General features: G+C 40.6%; 1 protein-coding gene across 1 annotated transcript in view; it reads left to right on the top strand.

The window, feature by feature from the left end:
- PLXNA4 (plexin A4) overlaps positions 1-18,426 on the top strand; it is a 756,456-nt gene that overhangs the window by 417,032 nt on the left and 320,998 nt on the right. Inside the window, exon 5 of the mRNA XM_044279996.1 lies at positions 13,590-13,690. Within this exon, the coding sequence (XP_044135931.1) occupies positions 13,590-13,690 (101 nt within the window). The remainder of the gene's footprint in view (positions 1-13,589; positions 13,691-18,426) is intronic.

Raw genomic sequence — 18,426 nt, 5'->3', positions numbered from 1 at the left:
AGTACCGGAGGACCGGGAAGCGGTAAAGGCTCTGTATTCACCGCTTCCTGGTCCTCGGCTGTCAGCTGTGCTGTGGCTGCGCACAGCGTGAGGGCACTTTGTGACCTCATGCTGTGCACGCTGGGCCACAGCACAGCTTCAGCAAAAAGAAGACAGAGCTCACTGGAGGGGAGGAGCGGCAGCGTCCAGGAGCAGGAGAGGTAAGTGTTTTTTTATTTTATTTGATATGTGGCATGGGGGCTAATAAATGGCAATGGGGGCTTATAATGGGGACTAATAAATGGCACTGTGGGCTCATAATGGGGGCTAATAAATGGCATGAGGTCTGATCTGAGGCAAGGGGATGCTGATCTGAGGCATGGCGGGGATGATCTGAAGCATGGGGGGCTGATCTGAGGCATGGGAGGCTGATCTGAGGTCTTACTAGGGTTTTATTAACATTGGGGGTCTGATCAAGGGTCTTATTAACATTGTGGGTCTGATTGGGGCTGTCAGATAAGGTCTGATTAAAATTGGGTGTCTGATCTGAGGTCTAATGAAAAATATTTTTTTTCTTATTGCCCTCCTCTAAAACCTAGGTGCATCTTATCATCGGGTGCATCTTATAAAGCGAAAAATACGATAATTCCTTTGACATTTTCATAGACCAAAATCTTTTTTAAATCAAAAGTAACGCTTAATCAATGCACCCAACCCAAATTGGTGCACCCAACCCAAATTCATCAGACATCATGTATATCTATTTACAGTGTTATCAAATAATGTTATAGTATTTTTTATGTTGCTGCACTTGTATATGTTGACATAAGAAAAATGACAATTATAAATATGTGCATTGTTACATGTCACAGCAAAATCTGTGTTGGGACATGACTCTCTATAGTCGGTATTTTATACTTTTGTATGCTTATATAATGGATTTATTAGTGGCATTATTTTAGCACTAGCGTTATTATTTACTAGACACCTCTATTCTCTATTTACTAGAGAATTTATGTACCGTATATTTGATTTGGGTCTGATTTGACTAAATCGACCACCTGATTAGATTTGGGCTCGAATCGATTTCACCTGAATCGATAGTGCCACTCTCTTTCACCGTCTCCCAAAGAATCCAGATTCTATAAAATCTAAATTTTTCAAAACATCTTGGTCAAATTATAATTTTATAGAATTGATTTGGTCAACTCTACCAGGCACTTCTTCAAATATTTAGTATTTTGACTATATACCACTATGTGTGGGAGGGTGATCACTACATTGTTGTGACATTCAGCATTTTTAGTTGTTTTAAAAAAATTATGATTCAATAAACTATATATCTAATTTATATTTTTTGTGTGCTGTATAGAACTACAGTCATGCAAAAAGGATCTTATTATTTTTTACTGCAGCTTTATTATTTACTGCAGCTTTGCCATGAACTGTACCGAAATTAGTTATTTATTTTATCCAAAATACATATAAACATTAGTGTTGATCGAGCACCAAAGTGCTCGGGTGTTCGGGTGCTCGGGTCAAACACCTCGGGATGCTTGGGTGGAAGTCAATGGGAGAACCCAAGAATTAAACCAAGGCACCCCCTGCTCTGAAGAGGGGAGGGTGTTTGGTTTATAAGTAAAGGTCAGAAATTGATGGAAATACCCCCAAAATGGTGGTGGAGGATGTCTGGATGTATCTTGGACTCCCAGGTCGCTGCTGGGAATGATGTTTTCCGAGCAGTACGCCACTTTTACAGACTGACACTAATACGCACAAAACTGAAGATGAAATCGATTTTAGGCTACTTTCACACTTGCGTTCAGAGCGGATCCGTCTGAGACGGATCCGCTCATATAATGCAGACGGTGGCTCCCGTTCAGAATGGATCCGTCTGCATTATATTGTTAAAAAATTTCTAAGTGTGAAAGTAGCCTCAGACGGATCCGTTTAGACTTTACATTGAAAGTTAATGGGGGACGGATCAGTTTGAAGATTGAGCCATATTGTGTCATCTTCAAACGGATGCGTCCCCATTGACTTACATTGTAAGTCTGGACGGATCCGCACGCCTCCGCACAGCCAGGCGGACACCCGAACGCTGCAAGCAGCGTTCAGGTGTCCGCCTGCTGAGCGGAGCGGAGGCTGAACGCTGCCAGACTTATGCATTCTGAACGGATCCGCATCCACTCAGAATGCATTAGTGCTGGACGGATGCGCTCGGGGCCGCTTGTGAGAGCCTTCAAACGGAGCTCACAAGCGGACACCCGAACGCTAGTGTGAAAGTAGCCTTAGAGGAAAAATTGTTAGGAAACATTCTTTCCTGTATATTTACTTGTATATAAAGTGCGAGTGCTGCCAAAAATTACAAGGAAGAGGCACTCCGATACAACCTGTATATCACATAATGGAGGGCCCCATTCACATTGTGGTGCAATTGTTCAAGTAGTGGAACTCCTACACTCATAATGCCTATGCACTAAGTGAAAGGGCTTCCAAAAATTACAAGGAACCGGCACTAAAATACACCCTTTATTACACATAAAGAATGGCATCATACACCCTTGAAAAATTATAATTGATGGTCTGCTGGTGACCCTCAAAAACATTAGGAGCAAGGGCCTGCTGGTGACCCTCTAAAACATTACGGACGAGGGCCTGAAGGTGAGCTGGCCCTCTAAAAGATTGTAGGTGAGGGCCTGCTGGTGAGCTGACCCTCTAAAACATTATATGCGAGGGCCTGCAGGTGAGCTGACCCTCTACAACATTAGGAGCGGGGGCAGACTAATAAGTGTGTCTGTTCGCAATTAGTTCACTACAATTGCGAACTAAATCGCCTGAAGGCGCTTTTGCAGCCCTTGACCGCCTGTGCCTTCAGAAGAGGTGGGTCTTGAGCTTCTTCCTGAAGGCTAGATGGTTTTCTTCTGAGCGGATCTCCGCAGGTAGAGTGTTCCATAGCCGGGGTCCTTCGACTGCGAACCTTCATTCGCCTTTTGATTTGTAGCGGGTCTTGGAGGATATGATGGAAGAGGAGGAGGATGAAAAAAGGAAGATTGAACCATATACCCTTTTTTGTGGTGGAAGGGGTGCATGGGAATACAGTGTATTCAGTACATTATAAAAAACACATTTAAAGTGCCTTCATGTTCAGCCGCTTTCCTCTGGTGGAGTAGAGAAGTCAGGGGCAATCCAGGCCTTGTTCATTTTTATGAACCCACTTGGTTAAGGCATAGTGGAAATTTTAAATGTGGCCATTGGGTGTGCACTTGTTGTAAAGTAATCCAAATTGGGTGTCACATTTCTTCCATTGCTAATCAACAATCCTTCGAATTAAAACAATATTTTAATTGTAATACTAATTTTGTGGTCTACTGTATTCACATGCTCCCTGTGCCACCTCCAATATGTGGATTGTACCACTAACAGCCACAAGGTCAGAATCTGCAGACACATCTCGGATATTCAGCGCGCCAGAGCAAGAAACGTGTCTGCGGTCAGTTCACATTACACGGCTCTTCATAGGGGAGATGTCACAGGGATGCAGGTACAGGGACTTGAAAGAGTTAATCCTCCAGTTCGAGGAGGTGATCACAGAAGGAAATTGTTAAACAGGGAATCCTTTTGGATTTTTCGTATGGGTTCATGCATTCCCAAAGGATTAAATCGCAGACATGACTTGATTCTTCACGATTGACTCTTTGTGTAACGTTGTTTTTAAGGTTGTTTTTTATTGCAACTTTGAAACAAAAGAACATTACTTATTTTATCTCGTATGAAGGTGTGGCTAAGGTTGATTGTGGTCATCAGATTTTTCAGCTGGTCACTATATAAATCCAAGCCTGTGTAGTCTATCCTTGTCATGAGTAAGGTTCAGTATTTCATGATCCGAAACGTAGACATGGACTTCCATTTTGGTTTTTAATGCACTGTTTCAATAAAAGCTGCCACGTTTGCTTTGAAAGCTGGATCTCTGCTCTTCTTTTTGGATAGCTATTCCAAAATACTTCAGATATTTTTTAGTCTTTCAAGGGTGACGCTATTTGTTTCAAGTAGCAGACGGCGATATAATGGGGATCTCTGGATTACTGTAGTACCAAAATCGTTTCGGAGCAGTGGCTCCTAACAGTAATCCATATATTTATTCTTTTTATACCGAGTACCATGCGTGGAGCAAGTTTCTCTCTGGGATTCAATCAAGAGGTGGAATGGATCCTCACATTGCTGTGCTTATACCTTTGACCAGTATACTGACTCATTCAAAAATATATAAAATAGTTTATGTGATCATTATACATAATTAACAGATTGTAGAGATATCTATTTAACCATGCCAATCTATTTCCAATTATCACAAAAATTGCATTCTTAGTTTCTATAAAGTATTGAGATATATATAATGTATGTGTATATATATATATATATATATATATATATTTGTGTTTCACGGAGGTCAAGACTTTGACTAGTTTATATTGTGCATTACATATTTTTTTTATGTTTTTCTTCTAAAAAAATAAGTTATGGGAACACCAAATAGTGCTTCTCCGCTAGATGGCTCCCTTCCCTTCTACATGCGTTTTTATTGTGTTTTTTTATTTTTTGCAAACAAATTTAAATTGACCTATTTTAGGCTTTAAAAACATGTTCTAGTCCTTCAAAACATATACTGAACCATTTCTCACTCTCGGAATTGGAGAATTGTACATGCTATTATTTAATAAGAAAGTGTTGTAGTCATCATATCTACATTTCTATAATTCTCTCATTTCCTTTCTTTCCCATTTATCTCTTTTCTTTTCAATTTATTTTCTATTTATTGTTCTCTTTTGTAGGTGGCGTATATTATCCATATTATCCATCCATCTCTGCCAGTCCCTGTTATAGTTCATGTGACCTGACGGGAATGCTATAGCTTCTGTCAGTGGTGGATACAGACAGAGCCAGCAGGCTGTTCCCTGCCAGAACAGCCTGCTGGATATAACTAGTGTGAAACTAGCCTATGCTCACCAACAGTTGGTATGGATCAGACAAAATTATTTAACCATGCAGCAGATAAATCTTGTGCCTAAGTTTATGCCATCTATAGCATTAATGAATCTGCCCTATAGCATGAAACTAGGACTACTGCCAGGAATACTTTTCCATAAAATACAGTATATGTAGCCTGCAACTTTTCAGATGCAATATAGTCTTTAACGTTACACTTAAGCGTTGTGTGTATTCAGCAAAATCCTCCCTTATCTTTATTGAAGAGTGGGTTGATTTAGACCCAATGCCCCAATGGCTGGGCCTGCCAGAGCGTTCCATCCAGACTGGCAGTGCGACTAACAGCCGGCACTCAGTATGCTCGGGTAAATACTATCCTAACAGGATTCAGCCAACTGAATAACCAGAGCAGCAGTTCCAGCAGCCCTGACACCAAAAGCTTCAGGCTGTTTTCACGGTGATAATGAAGAGATTTGGATAATAAAACATACCATAACTTTGAATTACTATCTTAACGGAGAAGAGATGTCTGGAAGTCTAGAAGGGACGTTATATGCGCTATTTTTCTTGGCAATCGTTGCCAATATCTGCTAGGGAGAAAAGCAATTATTCTCATATGTTAACATTATAAAACATTAATGAAGCTTGCTGAAAGGACTCCAGGAAAAGAAAAAAAAGATTAACCCATTGTGAGATCATATCTTCTCTTATATTCCGCTCAGAATTCTGCTAGTTACCAGGCGTCTTGTTATATTGTTTCCGACATGTGGCTGCAGACTAACACATTCAGCTTCTTCTTTTTTTTTTTTTTTTTTTGTTATCCCTACTTGATATCCGTGTTGAAGAATTCGCCAATCTGAAGGGCTAAAGCCTGCATGTCATGCATGGGAGTAGCAATTCGCTTTCTGGCTCTCTCGCTGCCCTACTGTAGCCAAGCTAATTAGTTGACGTTGAATCCTGGCCTCTGAATTTTCTGGCTCTTTTCACTGTGGTTACCAGAAGCCGCTGTCTTTCTTACTTGAGCTCATTCCATCTTCATTATATGACACATTTCACTTTACCTTTAAGTACACATAACAATTATACTGTGAAACTGGCCTAAAATTATGCACAAAATCTTCAATAAAATCCACGGTTCATGGTTGATTTTGGGGCGTATTTGATCATCAGATTTCATTTATGGCATGGATAACATTGCTGTGAAATTCTGTGGCATTTATACAAGAGGTAGGGCCTCCTACAGATGTGAGAATCTGCAGCATGCCTTGTTGTTAAAACCTTATTTACTAACATTGTAAAGTACTTAGTTATACAAAGTCAGTGAGGATTCCAAATCCAATGTGTGAATCCACCTTTAAGCAGCTGATTTCAACCTAGGGCATTTCCTGCTGTTTTGAAACTATGACTTCTAATGTGCTCATTCAGTCTGGGTATACTGAGAGTTGTAGTTTCACACTAGCTGCAGAGCAATAAGTTGAAAATACTTGTTTTAACAAAGGCATCGAACTAAAACCCTTCTAGAAATTTCTGCATAAGTAATACTTATCGATATTTAATAAGTACAAAGAGAAAAATGTCAGCCCTGCCCATGGGACCATCCAAGAATGCTCACAAAATGACTGAAACAACCACAAAAATGCCCACTTTGGACCTTTTGCAGATTGTTATGCAGGATTATCCTGTCACAATCAGGACTGTTAATAACCATGTGATATTCAGTGTTTTTATCGGTGAGTTCATGTGGATTTTAAATCTGCATTTTGTCCACTTTGGTTTTGACTCTTTACACTGCATAAGGTGAAATCCACAGAAAATACCCATGTAACGCACTGTATGTGGATTGTGCCATGGCTTCACTGCCCGTGAAGATATACCCTTACTGATAAACTGTTCTAACTTAGCTTCCTTATATATAAAGCTCTCAGGAAAACAACATGGAAAAAGTTTTATATATAACTGCCTTTTTGCCCATAACAAACAGAAATCAGCTTTCATTTCTTAAACTCATCTGGAAAAATAAAAGCTGTGATCGCTGCTCTGCTTACCAGTCCACAGTTTCTTCATCCACCTCATGCTCTCCCCTTCATGCAGGTTGAGGTCTGCTTGCTGCCAAATTCTCTCCTCCTGTGCCAGTAGGGCATGTGCACCCTGCGGCTTATAAAGGGCAAGCGCATGCACCCTAATCTGCTCCAGCCTATGGCTGGCTACCTTGGGGTTCCTTAAGAACATTCTCCTGTGGGAGGAGGATGCCTGATCAATAAGTTTATAGCTTGATAAGCTTTTGAAAAGGTGTGCTGTTCTGTTATCTGCTCTTGTACTGGTCTTCTGCCTGTTTACTGGATTCTGACTCTCTGTTGCCTGACCTGACCTGTGCTCGACTTCCGTGCTGATCCTTCACTTCCCGTCCTGACATTGGACTGTTTACCATGTTGCTTATAATCTACCTGCCCTGACCCTGGCCTGTACCTGACTACAATTTTACCTGATCCTTCAGTGCTCTGCACCGGAATCTCTGCTCTCGGTGGGTCAGCTGTCCATCAAACAAAGTCTACTGCAGGATGTAGTGGCCTGGTGGTTCCCCTGCAGTGAAATCCAGATCCCTGTACAGGGTTTAATACCAGGGACTGCCAGGATAATTCCCTTAGAAGTAGCCCAAAGCCAAGTCTGTTGGTTGACACAGTAGTTTCACACCCACTGCCATAACAATGAGAGATCTAGGACAATTGCATGCATTGATTTACATATAAGTAACCAATAAGCAAGTCAGTGCCATGAAAAGGGTAGTAGTACATTGGTCCATGAAGATCTCATCTAAATTGAGATCTTTTCAGAGCCCTTTTTTCCACACACAGTACAGGATACCCTTACCACTACCACACCCTCCCAGGTTGTGTTAAAAGCATGTTTTATTCCATTTTATAAAACCTGACAGCCACCTTAATTAAATTGATATACAAATGTTTGCAGAATGTCTCGAACAATAGGCCTCAATACCATTTAATGCATTATTATTATTATTACACTGCCATTTGTAGAATATAATATCTTCAGGGCATTTTTCTACTTTACACATTCTCTTGTGCCTTTTCAAGAAAAAAAAATGCTTTGTAGGAGTTTTGAAAAGAAAATTGCAGCTGTTCACCCTGGTTGTCCCCAGCTAAAAGACCTGCTGTTTAGTTGAACATAACTCTAGGAGCGAGACGCTCTCACAAGTAAGAGAGTAGAGTGGGAGTAGTGCATAACTCAACAGAAAAACACTTTGTTCAGTTCAAACCCATGAAGATTATTTTCTGCATGCCAGTAATTAATACACCTTACAAGAGAGATGTTTGAATGAAACGCTCTTTAAATTGGCCAAGTTTTAAAGATATAGCTCATAATTCAATGACATGTGGTTGCCTTCCTTTTGAAATATACTCTCATCATAATTTATTGAATACTACATAACTAAGTCTAAGAGGCATCATATAAGGCAGCTTGGTGTCTTAAAGCTAAATGAATTTGCAAACACTTATTTTTTACTGGTCTTAAGTTTCTGTAGATATTACTTTACATGCACCACTTACGTTGTCTCATGAAGGCAACCCCTGATCATCTGCCCTGTTAGAGCATGTGAATGTCATAGAATTTTTGGAACTCCCCTCTATGAGTCAGAATGGAGAACCATCCTTCTATTATATGGACAACCATTCATCTGAATGGTCATCATGTAGTGCTTCATTTGCAAAAGACATTCTGCTACCGAGGGGGCTTAGGCACGGTGCTGAATCTCTTTAAAGAGACCAGTCCTGTATGCAGACTTACTGGAAGTGCTCCTTGGTATGAAAGCATAATCAAAAGCAGCATGCAGTAGAATGGAAGGGATTGTGTGTCTTTTTTGTTTTCTTCTGCATTTCGTAGACCCTTTCATTGTCATTTCCATCACGCACTACAATGGCCCTAACTCTGGCATGAGCAGTAGTGTTGATCGCAAATTTTTATCACGAATATTGGCACTTCGAGAATACAGGAATATCCAGAATATAGTTCTATATGTTCGTAATCGCGAATATTCTAGCTTTTTTTTTTTTTCATCAGTACCCATGATGAACCCATGATCCTTCACTGCTTCTTGCTTCTTGAGAAGGCTGAAATATCTTTGACTTTAGGAGTAGTGTTGATCGTAAATTTTTGTATCACAATTTTTATTTTTTTATAGCAAATTTTCCAATTGACGAATTTCCCAATCCAGAATATAATGACTGGAGATCACAAATTCTCGAATTCGCAAATATATGATGAACATTCGCCCAAATATTTGCAAAATTTTGTGAATTTGAATATTGGCCCTGCCGCTCATCACTGATGAGCAGCAGCATAGAGGGCTACAGAATGTGAAAAGAAGGAGCTAGTTCTTTGTAAGAATGATGATTTCTGAGCTTGTGTCTTGTATTCTTCTGACTCTTAACACTAGGGAAAAAGATGATTGCTATAGATTAAATAAGTGCACAGGTTTATTAGCTCAGCGTAATTTCCTAGTAACCAATTTAAGTAATTCATATTCTGCATCTGACAACACTGCAAGAACTTCTGGACACTACTATTATTTCTAAAGTATACTGTAACTTCATTGTAAATGTTCATGTATTTACCCAGCATGCTTTGCTTATGGAGTTGGCCATAAATTAGGTAATTTGGGACCACAGTATAAATGAATACTGCACAATTCCTTCATAAAATGTGATGTTTGTATATATTCCCTCGGCCACAATACTAACAATGGGAAATATATTGCTTCTACAAATAGCAGTCATTTAAAAGAAACAACTGTAGTTGAAGTCGTATTTGGTTTGTTCTTTCTGGACTTCATCTGCATGTATATGGAATAAAGAAGGTGCCAGTATAGGTTGGAAGAACTGTACAGATTTGAGTTTTGCGCAGGTTACCTTACCATATCAATGGCCACAGTAAGGTCATTCATTATCCAAATCCACATGTGAGAAAGTCCGTATTACCCAATGGATTTAACAGCCCACTCCTAATATTATAAAAAAAAATAATAATCACTGAATGATCTTATTTTCATTTCAACAAATTACCTTTTATCAGGTCAATATAAATGTCCCTATTGTGACTGAACAATAATGGATATATGTGTCACTTCCCCTCCAAAAAAAAACTCTTTATAGGAGTTGTGTGACTTTAAACTTTTTTTTTTTTAACAGACCTCACAAAGTTGCCAGACCCACAGCTGTGATCATACCTACCTGGTCCCACTGCTCAGTTTTGGCTCCATTGCTGCACGGCCAGGTATTGAACATCCTGTTGACAGAGGTCACGTGACCACCGCAGCCAATGACTGGTCACTTACTGCATGGGTGACAGGTCACTGCTGCTGCCTGTGATTGGCTATAGTGATCACATGACCTCCATCAACAGGATTTAGATTCCGAGACATCTGGGACCTGTGGAAGCAGCCATAGAGTGATGGTACCGGAACTAAGCGGCGGGACCAGGTAAGTACGTTCACCATCATAGGTCCAGCTAAATTGTGAGGTCTGCTAAAAAAGTTGCACAACCGCTTTAACCCAATTTTGGGTAATTTGCTCAATTTTGGGAATCACTGCTTTAGATAATGGTCTCTGAATAAATTTCCAAACTGCAGGGTATTAGCTTCACATGGTTCAAAGGCCCAACCCACCCCCTCCCATGTCACATAAATAGATATCAGCATTATGAATAACATGTAGTAGTTGGGGCAATCTACTATAGATTTTTACAATTGTGCCGGATAACCTGAAAAGGAATCCGCCACCAGCGACCCCCCTATTAAACTGTTTGCATAGACACATAGCTGTGGTTCACCTGATTAAAACACTGTGTGTATTTTGTTGATCTGAGGCTCCATTCCTGAGTTATACTTTTTCTTAAGATGCAAATTAGGCTTTTGATGCAATGAGGGTGTCAGCATTGCTCTTGTTGCACCCAACTTCCACTCATTTCTGTGGCCAGCACCTTCCTGAGGATAGGCCAATAATATTGTATTCCCGGAAAACCTCTTTATCTGCACCAATGCACAATATCTGGCACAGAAAATTGCTATTGTTGCAGATATCTTATGATGAATTCCCTTTTAAGACCAGTGAAAGGTCAGATACAGTAGTCTGTGTATGGCCATCCTAAATCTGATTGATCTTTATAATAAAATCTAAAATCGCTTGGAATAAAATCAAGAATAGACCAACTGACACGTGATTGATAGGCTTAAGGCATATACTCTATTTTATACTAAACACAGATGATACTGTATATTGTTATTGTCACAGAACAGAAGCATAGGTGATGCAAAAGTGGTAAAGCAGGGCAGATCTAAAACAGATTTGCTATTGATGAAGGTAGCAGCCTTCAGAGATTAGATTTTGCTGAGATGCAGCAAGACGTGAGCTCACAGAGTAGCTCCCGCTGAGGCTTCCTCATTCTATCCAGACCATCAGCCAAAGGGAATCTAATCAATACAGACAGACAGACCCAAGCAATGGTAATAAGAGCAGCCAACTAATGAGACAGTGGGTATAGCCTGCTATCTGCTTTCAGCATGAAGTAGGGCCTGAAAACACGTTCTCGCTTGTCATTAAGTAATGATATCCTTTATTTAGTTGCCAATAAAGATGATGGTGAATGAGCAGCGTAGTATGAAATATACGATATATAACTGCAGTACGGACTTGTATATTGCTGTTCAATTACTAGGTATTAGAGGCTTGTACTATGAGGAGAACTTCACATATGGATAATTGATCAGACAGCTCTGAAGCACAGTATAGAAATGGATGTCAATAGTGCTGATCGAGCACCAAAGTACTCGTGTGCTTGGGCCAAACACATTGGTATGTTCAAGTGCTCTACCAAGCACAATGGAAGTCAATGGGAGAACCCCAGGCACCCCCTGCTCGGAAGAGAAAAGGGTGTCTGGTTCACAAAAAAAGGTTAGAAATTGATGGAAACCCCATCAAAATGGTTTGGAAACAGCATTAAGAGGATAGCTGGATTCGTCTTTGACTCCTATTATCTACGCCATACAATAGACAACCACACAAACGCTATATGCCAAAAGCCACGTATGTGCAAGCCATCAATCTATCCATGAGACAGATGACAGGCTTAGTCAGTATACCTTACAATGGCAACCTTGTGCACTATGGGACATTCTAAACCAGCTCTCTTCTGACTGAGAGCCAGTAAGCCTCAAAGTTACTTCAGATCTGTTGGATGGCTTGGGTGGCCCTGCGCACCTAGATCAATATCATTAACATAATATTCAATAACCTTTCTATACAGTTTTGTCATGTAAAAACGCATTTGCATAAACATGGGCATATGGGAAAGACATGCAAATGAGCAGCATCTGCCTTATTTTTCAGCTGATAAACCATTTGCATGGAAAATTCGCAATCTACACTACTCATGAACAGTGCTGGATTGCTTCACTTTTTGCATTTGCCATTGTAAGGTATGCTGACTAATAGAGATAGCCTTGCGGTTCGCCCGGCGGTCGCTTCGTGGCGAACTTTGAGTGTTCGCGATTCACAGAACATGCGAACATATGGAGAAATTCATGCCCGCCATATTCTTTTACATTATGAAGAACGTTGATCCTTGATACATCCATCAGGTGGTGCAGGACAGCCAATTGAGACATTTCAGCACATGGGCATACCCCCTACCTTGTAAATAAACCTGATCTGGCCGCCATTTTACATTCAGTGTTTTGCCAGTGTAGGGAGAGGTTGCTGTGTGGAGCAGGGACAGGCTGTTAGGGACACCAAACGCTAGCTAATAGGGCCACAAAAGTAATTTAAAGGACTAGTATAGGTGTGCTATCAATATGTGTGATACACAGAGGGGTGCAATATACTTATAATATACTTTTATAATGAGTCAAAAACACATAGATCTATATAGTGATCACCTAGAAGTCAGGGGCCTATGGACCAGGGCCTTACTAGGGCAATTTTTTATATAGGGTAAGTTTCCGGACGGGGTCGCTCTTATCAGGGCGGGTGGTCTGTGGTTAGGCTATCAGGGACAGAATAGCACCCCCCTGTAGGGCAATATCAGCAACAGTTCTTTGCCTACCCGGTCCTTCAATACCACATCATTATCTAGCCCAGGGATAGCTGTTTTTTGCTTTCCCTCCTGGATTCATGGATGTGCACTGGAACCCCCCAGATTGTGGAAGGACATATGATATTCTGATTTGGTGCCGCCGAGCATTTGTTATTGCCTACTACATCTATGCTTTTTGCTTAAAGGGGTTCTGTACTTTGTTTTAACTGATGATCTATCCATATTATGGATACATCTGGTTGCTCTGGTTACATCCCTCCTTTTTTACTATGCAGCAGAGGATGCTCCATTGCCAAAATCATAGCAGTGTTATAAAGTTAGGGGGGGGGGGGACATCTTGTATTAATGTTGGTCTCCTTTCTTACAAGGAGTGTGATGGAGTAGCTCACTTTTGAACATTACACATTTTCTTTAACACTTTTGCAAGCCGTGTATTATGGTATTTTATACAATTGCCATATTTAATAAAATTCTCATGTATTACAATTTTGTGATTTCTTTCTACCCTTATTCTGCAGCTAACAAGGGTCCCGGTTGAGTCTTGTGGTCAGTATACTACATGCAGTGATTGTCTGGGCTCTGGAGATCCACATTGCGGCTGGTGTGTGCTTCATAACACGTAAGTACCAGGCAAACTTGACATATTGTATTTGGAGGCAGGTGTTTCCTTCAATAGGTTTTGCCCATTAATAAGTTTAATGTTTACATATGTTTTTTGTGCTTAGATTTATCTACATATATTTCTCTCATGAGTAACCTCAGAGAGAGTGTCTTCTACTGGTACATGGATTGCAGGATAAAACTTACCAGGAAAGATTAAAGGACCTTAACATGTATAGCTTGGAAGAAAGATGAGACAGAGGGGATATGATAGAAACTTTTAAATACATAAAGGGAACCAACAAGGTAAAAGAGGAGAGAATATTTAAAAGAAGAAAAACTGCTACAAGAGGACATAGTTTTAAATTAGAGGGGCAAAGGTTTAAAAGTAATATCAGGAAGTATTACTTTACTGAGAGAGTAGTGGATGCATGGAATAGCCTTCCTGCAGAAGTGGCAGCTGCAAATACAGTGGAGGAGTTTAAGCATGCATGGGATAGGCATAAGGCCATCCTTCATATAAGATAGGGCCAGGGGCTATCCACAGTATTTAGTATATTGGGCAGACTAGATGGGCCAAATGGTTCTTATCTGCCGATACATTCTATGTTTCTATGTTTCTACTTTTCCAAAGTCATATTTAAGAGGGGTTTATGGCTATGTATACCTTCGGGGCAATTTTGATATGACTGCATTTTTATCATTTTGGGCTACAAATCTTTTTTCCAATGGTCTTTATTAAAAATATTGAGCTGTTCTGTCACAAAGGGTTATCTTTCTCGCTGTGTGAATCATACTTTCTATTTTCACTTTGTGAATTACTAAAAGGTCATATATACTTATTTAAGCCACATTCTTATCAGTATGATAAGAATTGATCTATAATGAGTGTTTATAAGGTCAGAGATAAGGAGCCGTCAGCTGAGCTGCCTGACAGAACAGAGTGAAATCAGACAGCAGGCTAGTAGAGAACCTCAGTGCTATAACAGAGAAAAGAGCTCAACATTTTTAATAAATAGATATTTTTAGCTCATAATGAGTACAATGCAATAATTTAAAAAAATTGTCCTCGAAGGTGTACATAGCCTTTAAGAATGTCTCTTGCCCAGGGCAAGCTTGACTCTCATGACTATAGCATCTCACACATACTCTTGTTTGCAATGTCTAAAGCTGTCCGTACACCTTTTAAATGACAATGGCTATCTCTCCTGACTCCACTATAAACCTACGAACTTAATTAAGATTAACCGTCACACGTCCGCAAAATGAGTCCGGATCCGTTCTGCAACGTTGCGGAACGGATCCGGACCTATTAATTTTCAATGGGGCCGCAAAGATGCGGATAGCACACAGTGTGCTGTCCGCATCCGCACTTTTGTTCCACAAAATAATAGAACATGTCCTATTCTTGTCCGTAGACACGGACAAGAAAGGCATTTCTATTTAAAGTGTCGGCCTTGTGCGGTCCGCAAAATGCGGAACGCACATGTCCGGTGTCCGTGTTTTGCGTATTGGCAATTTGCAGACCGCAAAACACTTGCGGACGTGTGAATGGACCCTAACCTGTATGCATTTTTAGTGGGGAGAGGGCAGCTTGCAAACATCTCTGGTGGTGACTTACCTGAAGTGAGAAAATTACAGCCTTTTTGACGTGTATATAAGTTCTAAAGCCTTTTTTGGCATGCATCAGTGGCAACATTTTTTATTATTTGCCGTTTAGCTTTGCAGTTATATGTTCTAAAGCCTTTTTTGGCATGTATTAGTGGGGGGGGGAGGGGGCTTATTAGCCATTGTGAGGTGAAGTTAGAAAATTAAAGCCCTTTTTGGTGTGTATTAATGGCAAAAAAAAGTATTATTTGCCATTCAGCAGTATAGTTATATGTTCTAATCTAAAGCCTTTTTTGTCATATATTAGTGGCAAAAAAGTATTCTTTACCATTCAGCGGTGCAGTTATATGTTCTAAAGCCTTTTTTGGCATGTATAAGTGGGATACAAAGGGCTTATTAGCCATTGTGTAGTCAAGTGAGAAAATTACAGCCCTTTTTGGCATGTATTAGTGGCAAAAAATATATATTATTTGCCGTTCGGTTATATATTCCAAAGCCTTTTTTGGCGTGTATTAGTGTAAAAAAATAATATTATTTGTCATTGTGTGGTGAAGTGACAAAATTACAGCCTTTTTTTGGAGTATAATAATTTCCTTTTTATTTACTTATTTGATCTAACAGTAATTCAGACAGAGAAGTGACAGGCCCTGGACAGGGGAGGGGCAGAGGCCTAAATGTTTCTGGCACAGGTCACAGCAGAGTAAGGGGGTATGGCAGCAGGAGTCACTTCGAGAGGCCTGAGCTCCCAGTGTCATCTAGCAGTCGTGTCTTGACCAGCAACCCAGCGGTTCTAAAATGGTTGACTCAGTCATCCACTTTGTCCCAAGTGACATCAGACACCCCCATCCAAGAGTTGGTGGGTTCGTCAGACACAACCCTTAGTTGGCATGGCCCGAGAGCAGGCCCTGTGCCCTTACCTGTCCTCAACCTGCCTCTGTCTTTTTCTGTTCCTGTTGTAGATGTGAAAAATTGTCTAAATTTAAACCAGCAAGGAAGCTAGCCTACATTTAGACCAGCAGTGGATACACCAAAGCTATATTTAGGCTGGCGTATAACTTTGGCAGGTCCACCGACAGCAAAAGGGCTTATTAAGACCAGCATCTAAAATGCCAGTCTTAATAAATGACCCCCTATATTCATTCAGATGAAAAGATAGTATATTGAAAACTTCTACGGGTGGAGTATCATGGGTATTATTAATTATCATGACATAAGAAAGTAATTGCAATCAGCATGTCAGTAACAGAAGTGTAAAACCAATCACAGAAAGATTTCCATCACAGATAGTTCTGTAAAAACCAATTTATCTTACCTGTCTTTCCATCCATCTACCTAATGTGATATACAATACTTTCCACAATGGTTCATAACTTCCTTAAGGTTTAACTGTCATATTTTTATTACATTTTCTGTTTTATTAGAGCTAGGCATGTATACCTGAGTTAGTCTGTCAATGATTGTCGAAAGATCTGTAATTACCTTATAATAACAGCTTTCATTAATGTCCTCTGTCCCTTTCCACTGCTCCCTTAAAAGACAATTGCTATGGCTTGTCTGTCTCCGGCTAAGAAAACAGATAGACAGAGGGTCAGTCCTTCACACTGCATGCCTGCATTAGGGTCCATTCACACGTCCTCAACTGTTTTGCAGTCCCCAAAACGCGAACCTCACATGGCCGGCACTATAATGGAAATGCCTTTTATTTTGTCCGTGACTGCGGACAAGAATAGGACATGTTCTATTTTTTTTGTGGGGCCGTGGAACGGAAGTGCGGATGCGGACATATATTTCACGGCCCCATTGAAATTGAATAGGTCTGGACCCATTCCGCAAAATTGCGGAACAGATATGGACCCATTTAGCAGACGTGTGAATGGACCGTTAGGCTAGTTTCACACTTGCAGCAGGAAGGATCCAGCAGGCTGGTTTCCCTGTCGGATCCGTCCTTCCGCTGTTTTACCGTATCGCCTATGACTATAATAGGGACGGGGGCGGAGCTCCGGCGCAGCACGGCGGTGCATGGCCAAAGCCGCCGGACTAAAAAGTCAGAAATGCAGGACTTTTTAGTCTGGCAGCTTTTGCCGTGCACCGCCGTGCTGCGCCAGAGCTCCGCCCCGTCCCCATTATAGTCAAGGGGGACGGAGCGGTGGTCCAGCGATACAGCGAAACAGCGGAAGGACGGATCCGACAGGGAGTCCAGCCTGCTGGATCCGTCCTTCCGCAAGTGTGAAACTAGCCTTAGGCTTCAGAGTGAGGAGACATGTCTCTCAGTAATCCAATCTGATAGGCTGGCAGGGAGCTGCTGACTACAGCAAGTGTGTATGTGAAGTGAGGGAAAGCAGTTTTGGCCTCAGAGAACTGGCAGAGGAGCCATCTTGAGAAGGTACTCCTATTGTAAATGTTTAAACAGCCGTAACTAATGGATAAACTCAAGGAAAACAGTGGTATGTGAAGGAACTAAAGATTGCTTTATGCATAATGATGCTGCAGCAGTAACATATGCTAAAATTGTTTTTTTTTATGAAAACATGACGGTTACACTTTCAATTATTTGTTGACTTGGTAATGTCGAACATTTTACTATTATAATATCATTCTCTATATTTCTTACAATTTGTTACAGTAATTCTATCAATTAGAGATGTTGCAGTACTAAATTTGTCTTTCAAGGCTGTTATCCCAGATGATCTTTACGGTTAGCATTCAGCATTGACTTATAAGAACCCAACATGAAAAAAGCACAGTATCCCTTTAACCCCTTCAGCCACCGTGACATACATACTGTTATATCATGGTAGCTGAGGTAGTGCATGTAGCAGGCTGCTGCAGTGAGCCCTTTCTATACACGGTGGGTGCCGGCTGTATAATAGAGCTGGCACCCGGCTACAATGATGGAGAACAATGATCACACCAAACCCCATCATTGAACCCCTCAGATGCTGGGATCATGGCATCTGTGAGGTAAAGCAGACGGATGCGGCTCTCTCTGCCGTCTCATCAGACCCCCGCAGCGAAATTGTGGGGCTCCAATCAGTTTGGTTTAATATTAAAAGATTAAATCACCCCCTTTTCCCAATGTTATAATCTAAATATATATTTATTGTTTATATAAATATATAAACAATAAAAAAATTAACATATCAGGTA

Source organism: Bufo gargarizans, chromosome 2 (genome assembly GCF_014858855.1).
Source record: "Bufo gargarizans isolate SCDJY-AF-19 chromosome 2, ASM1485885v1, whole genome shotgun sequence".
Lineage (NCBI taxonomy): Eukaryota > Metazoa > Chordata > Amphibia > Anura > Bufonidae > Bufo > Bufo gargarizans.
The sequence above is the reverse complement of the archived record's forward strand: the minus strand, read 5'-3'. Positions and strand labels throughout refer to the sequence as shown.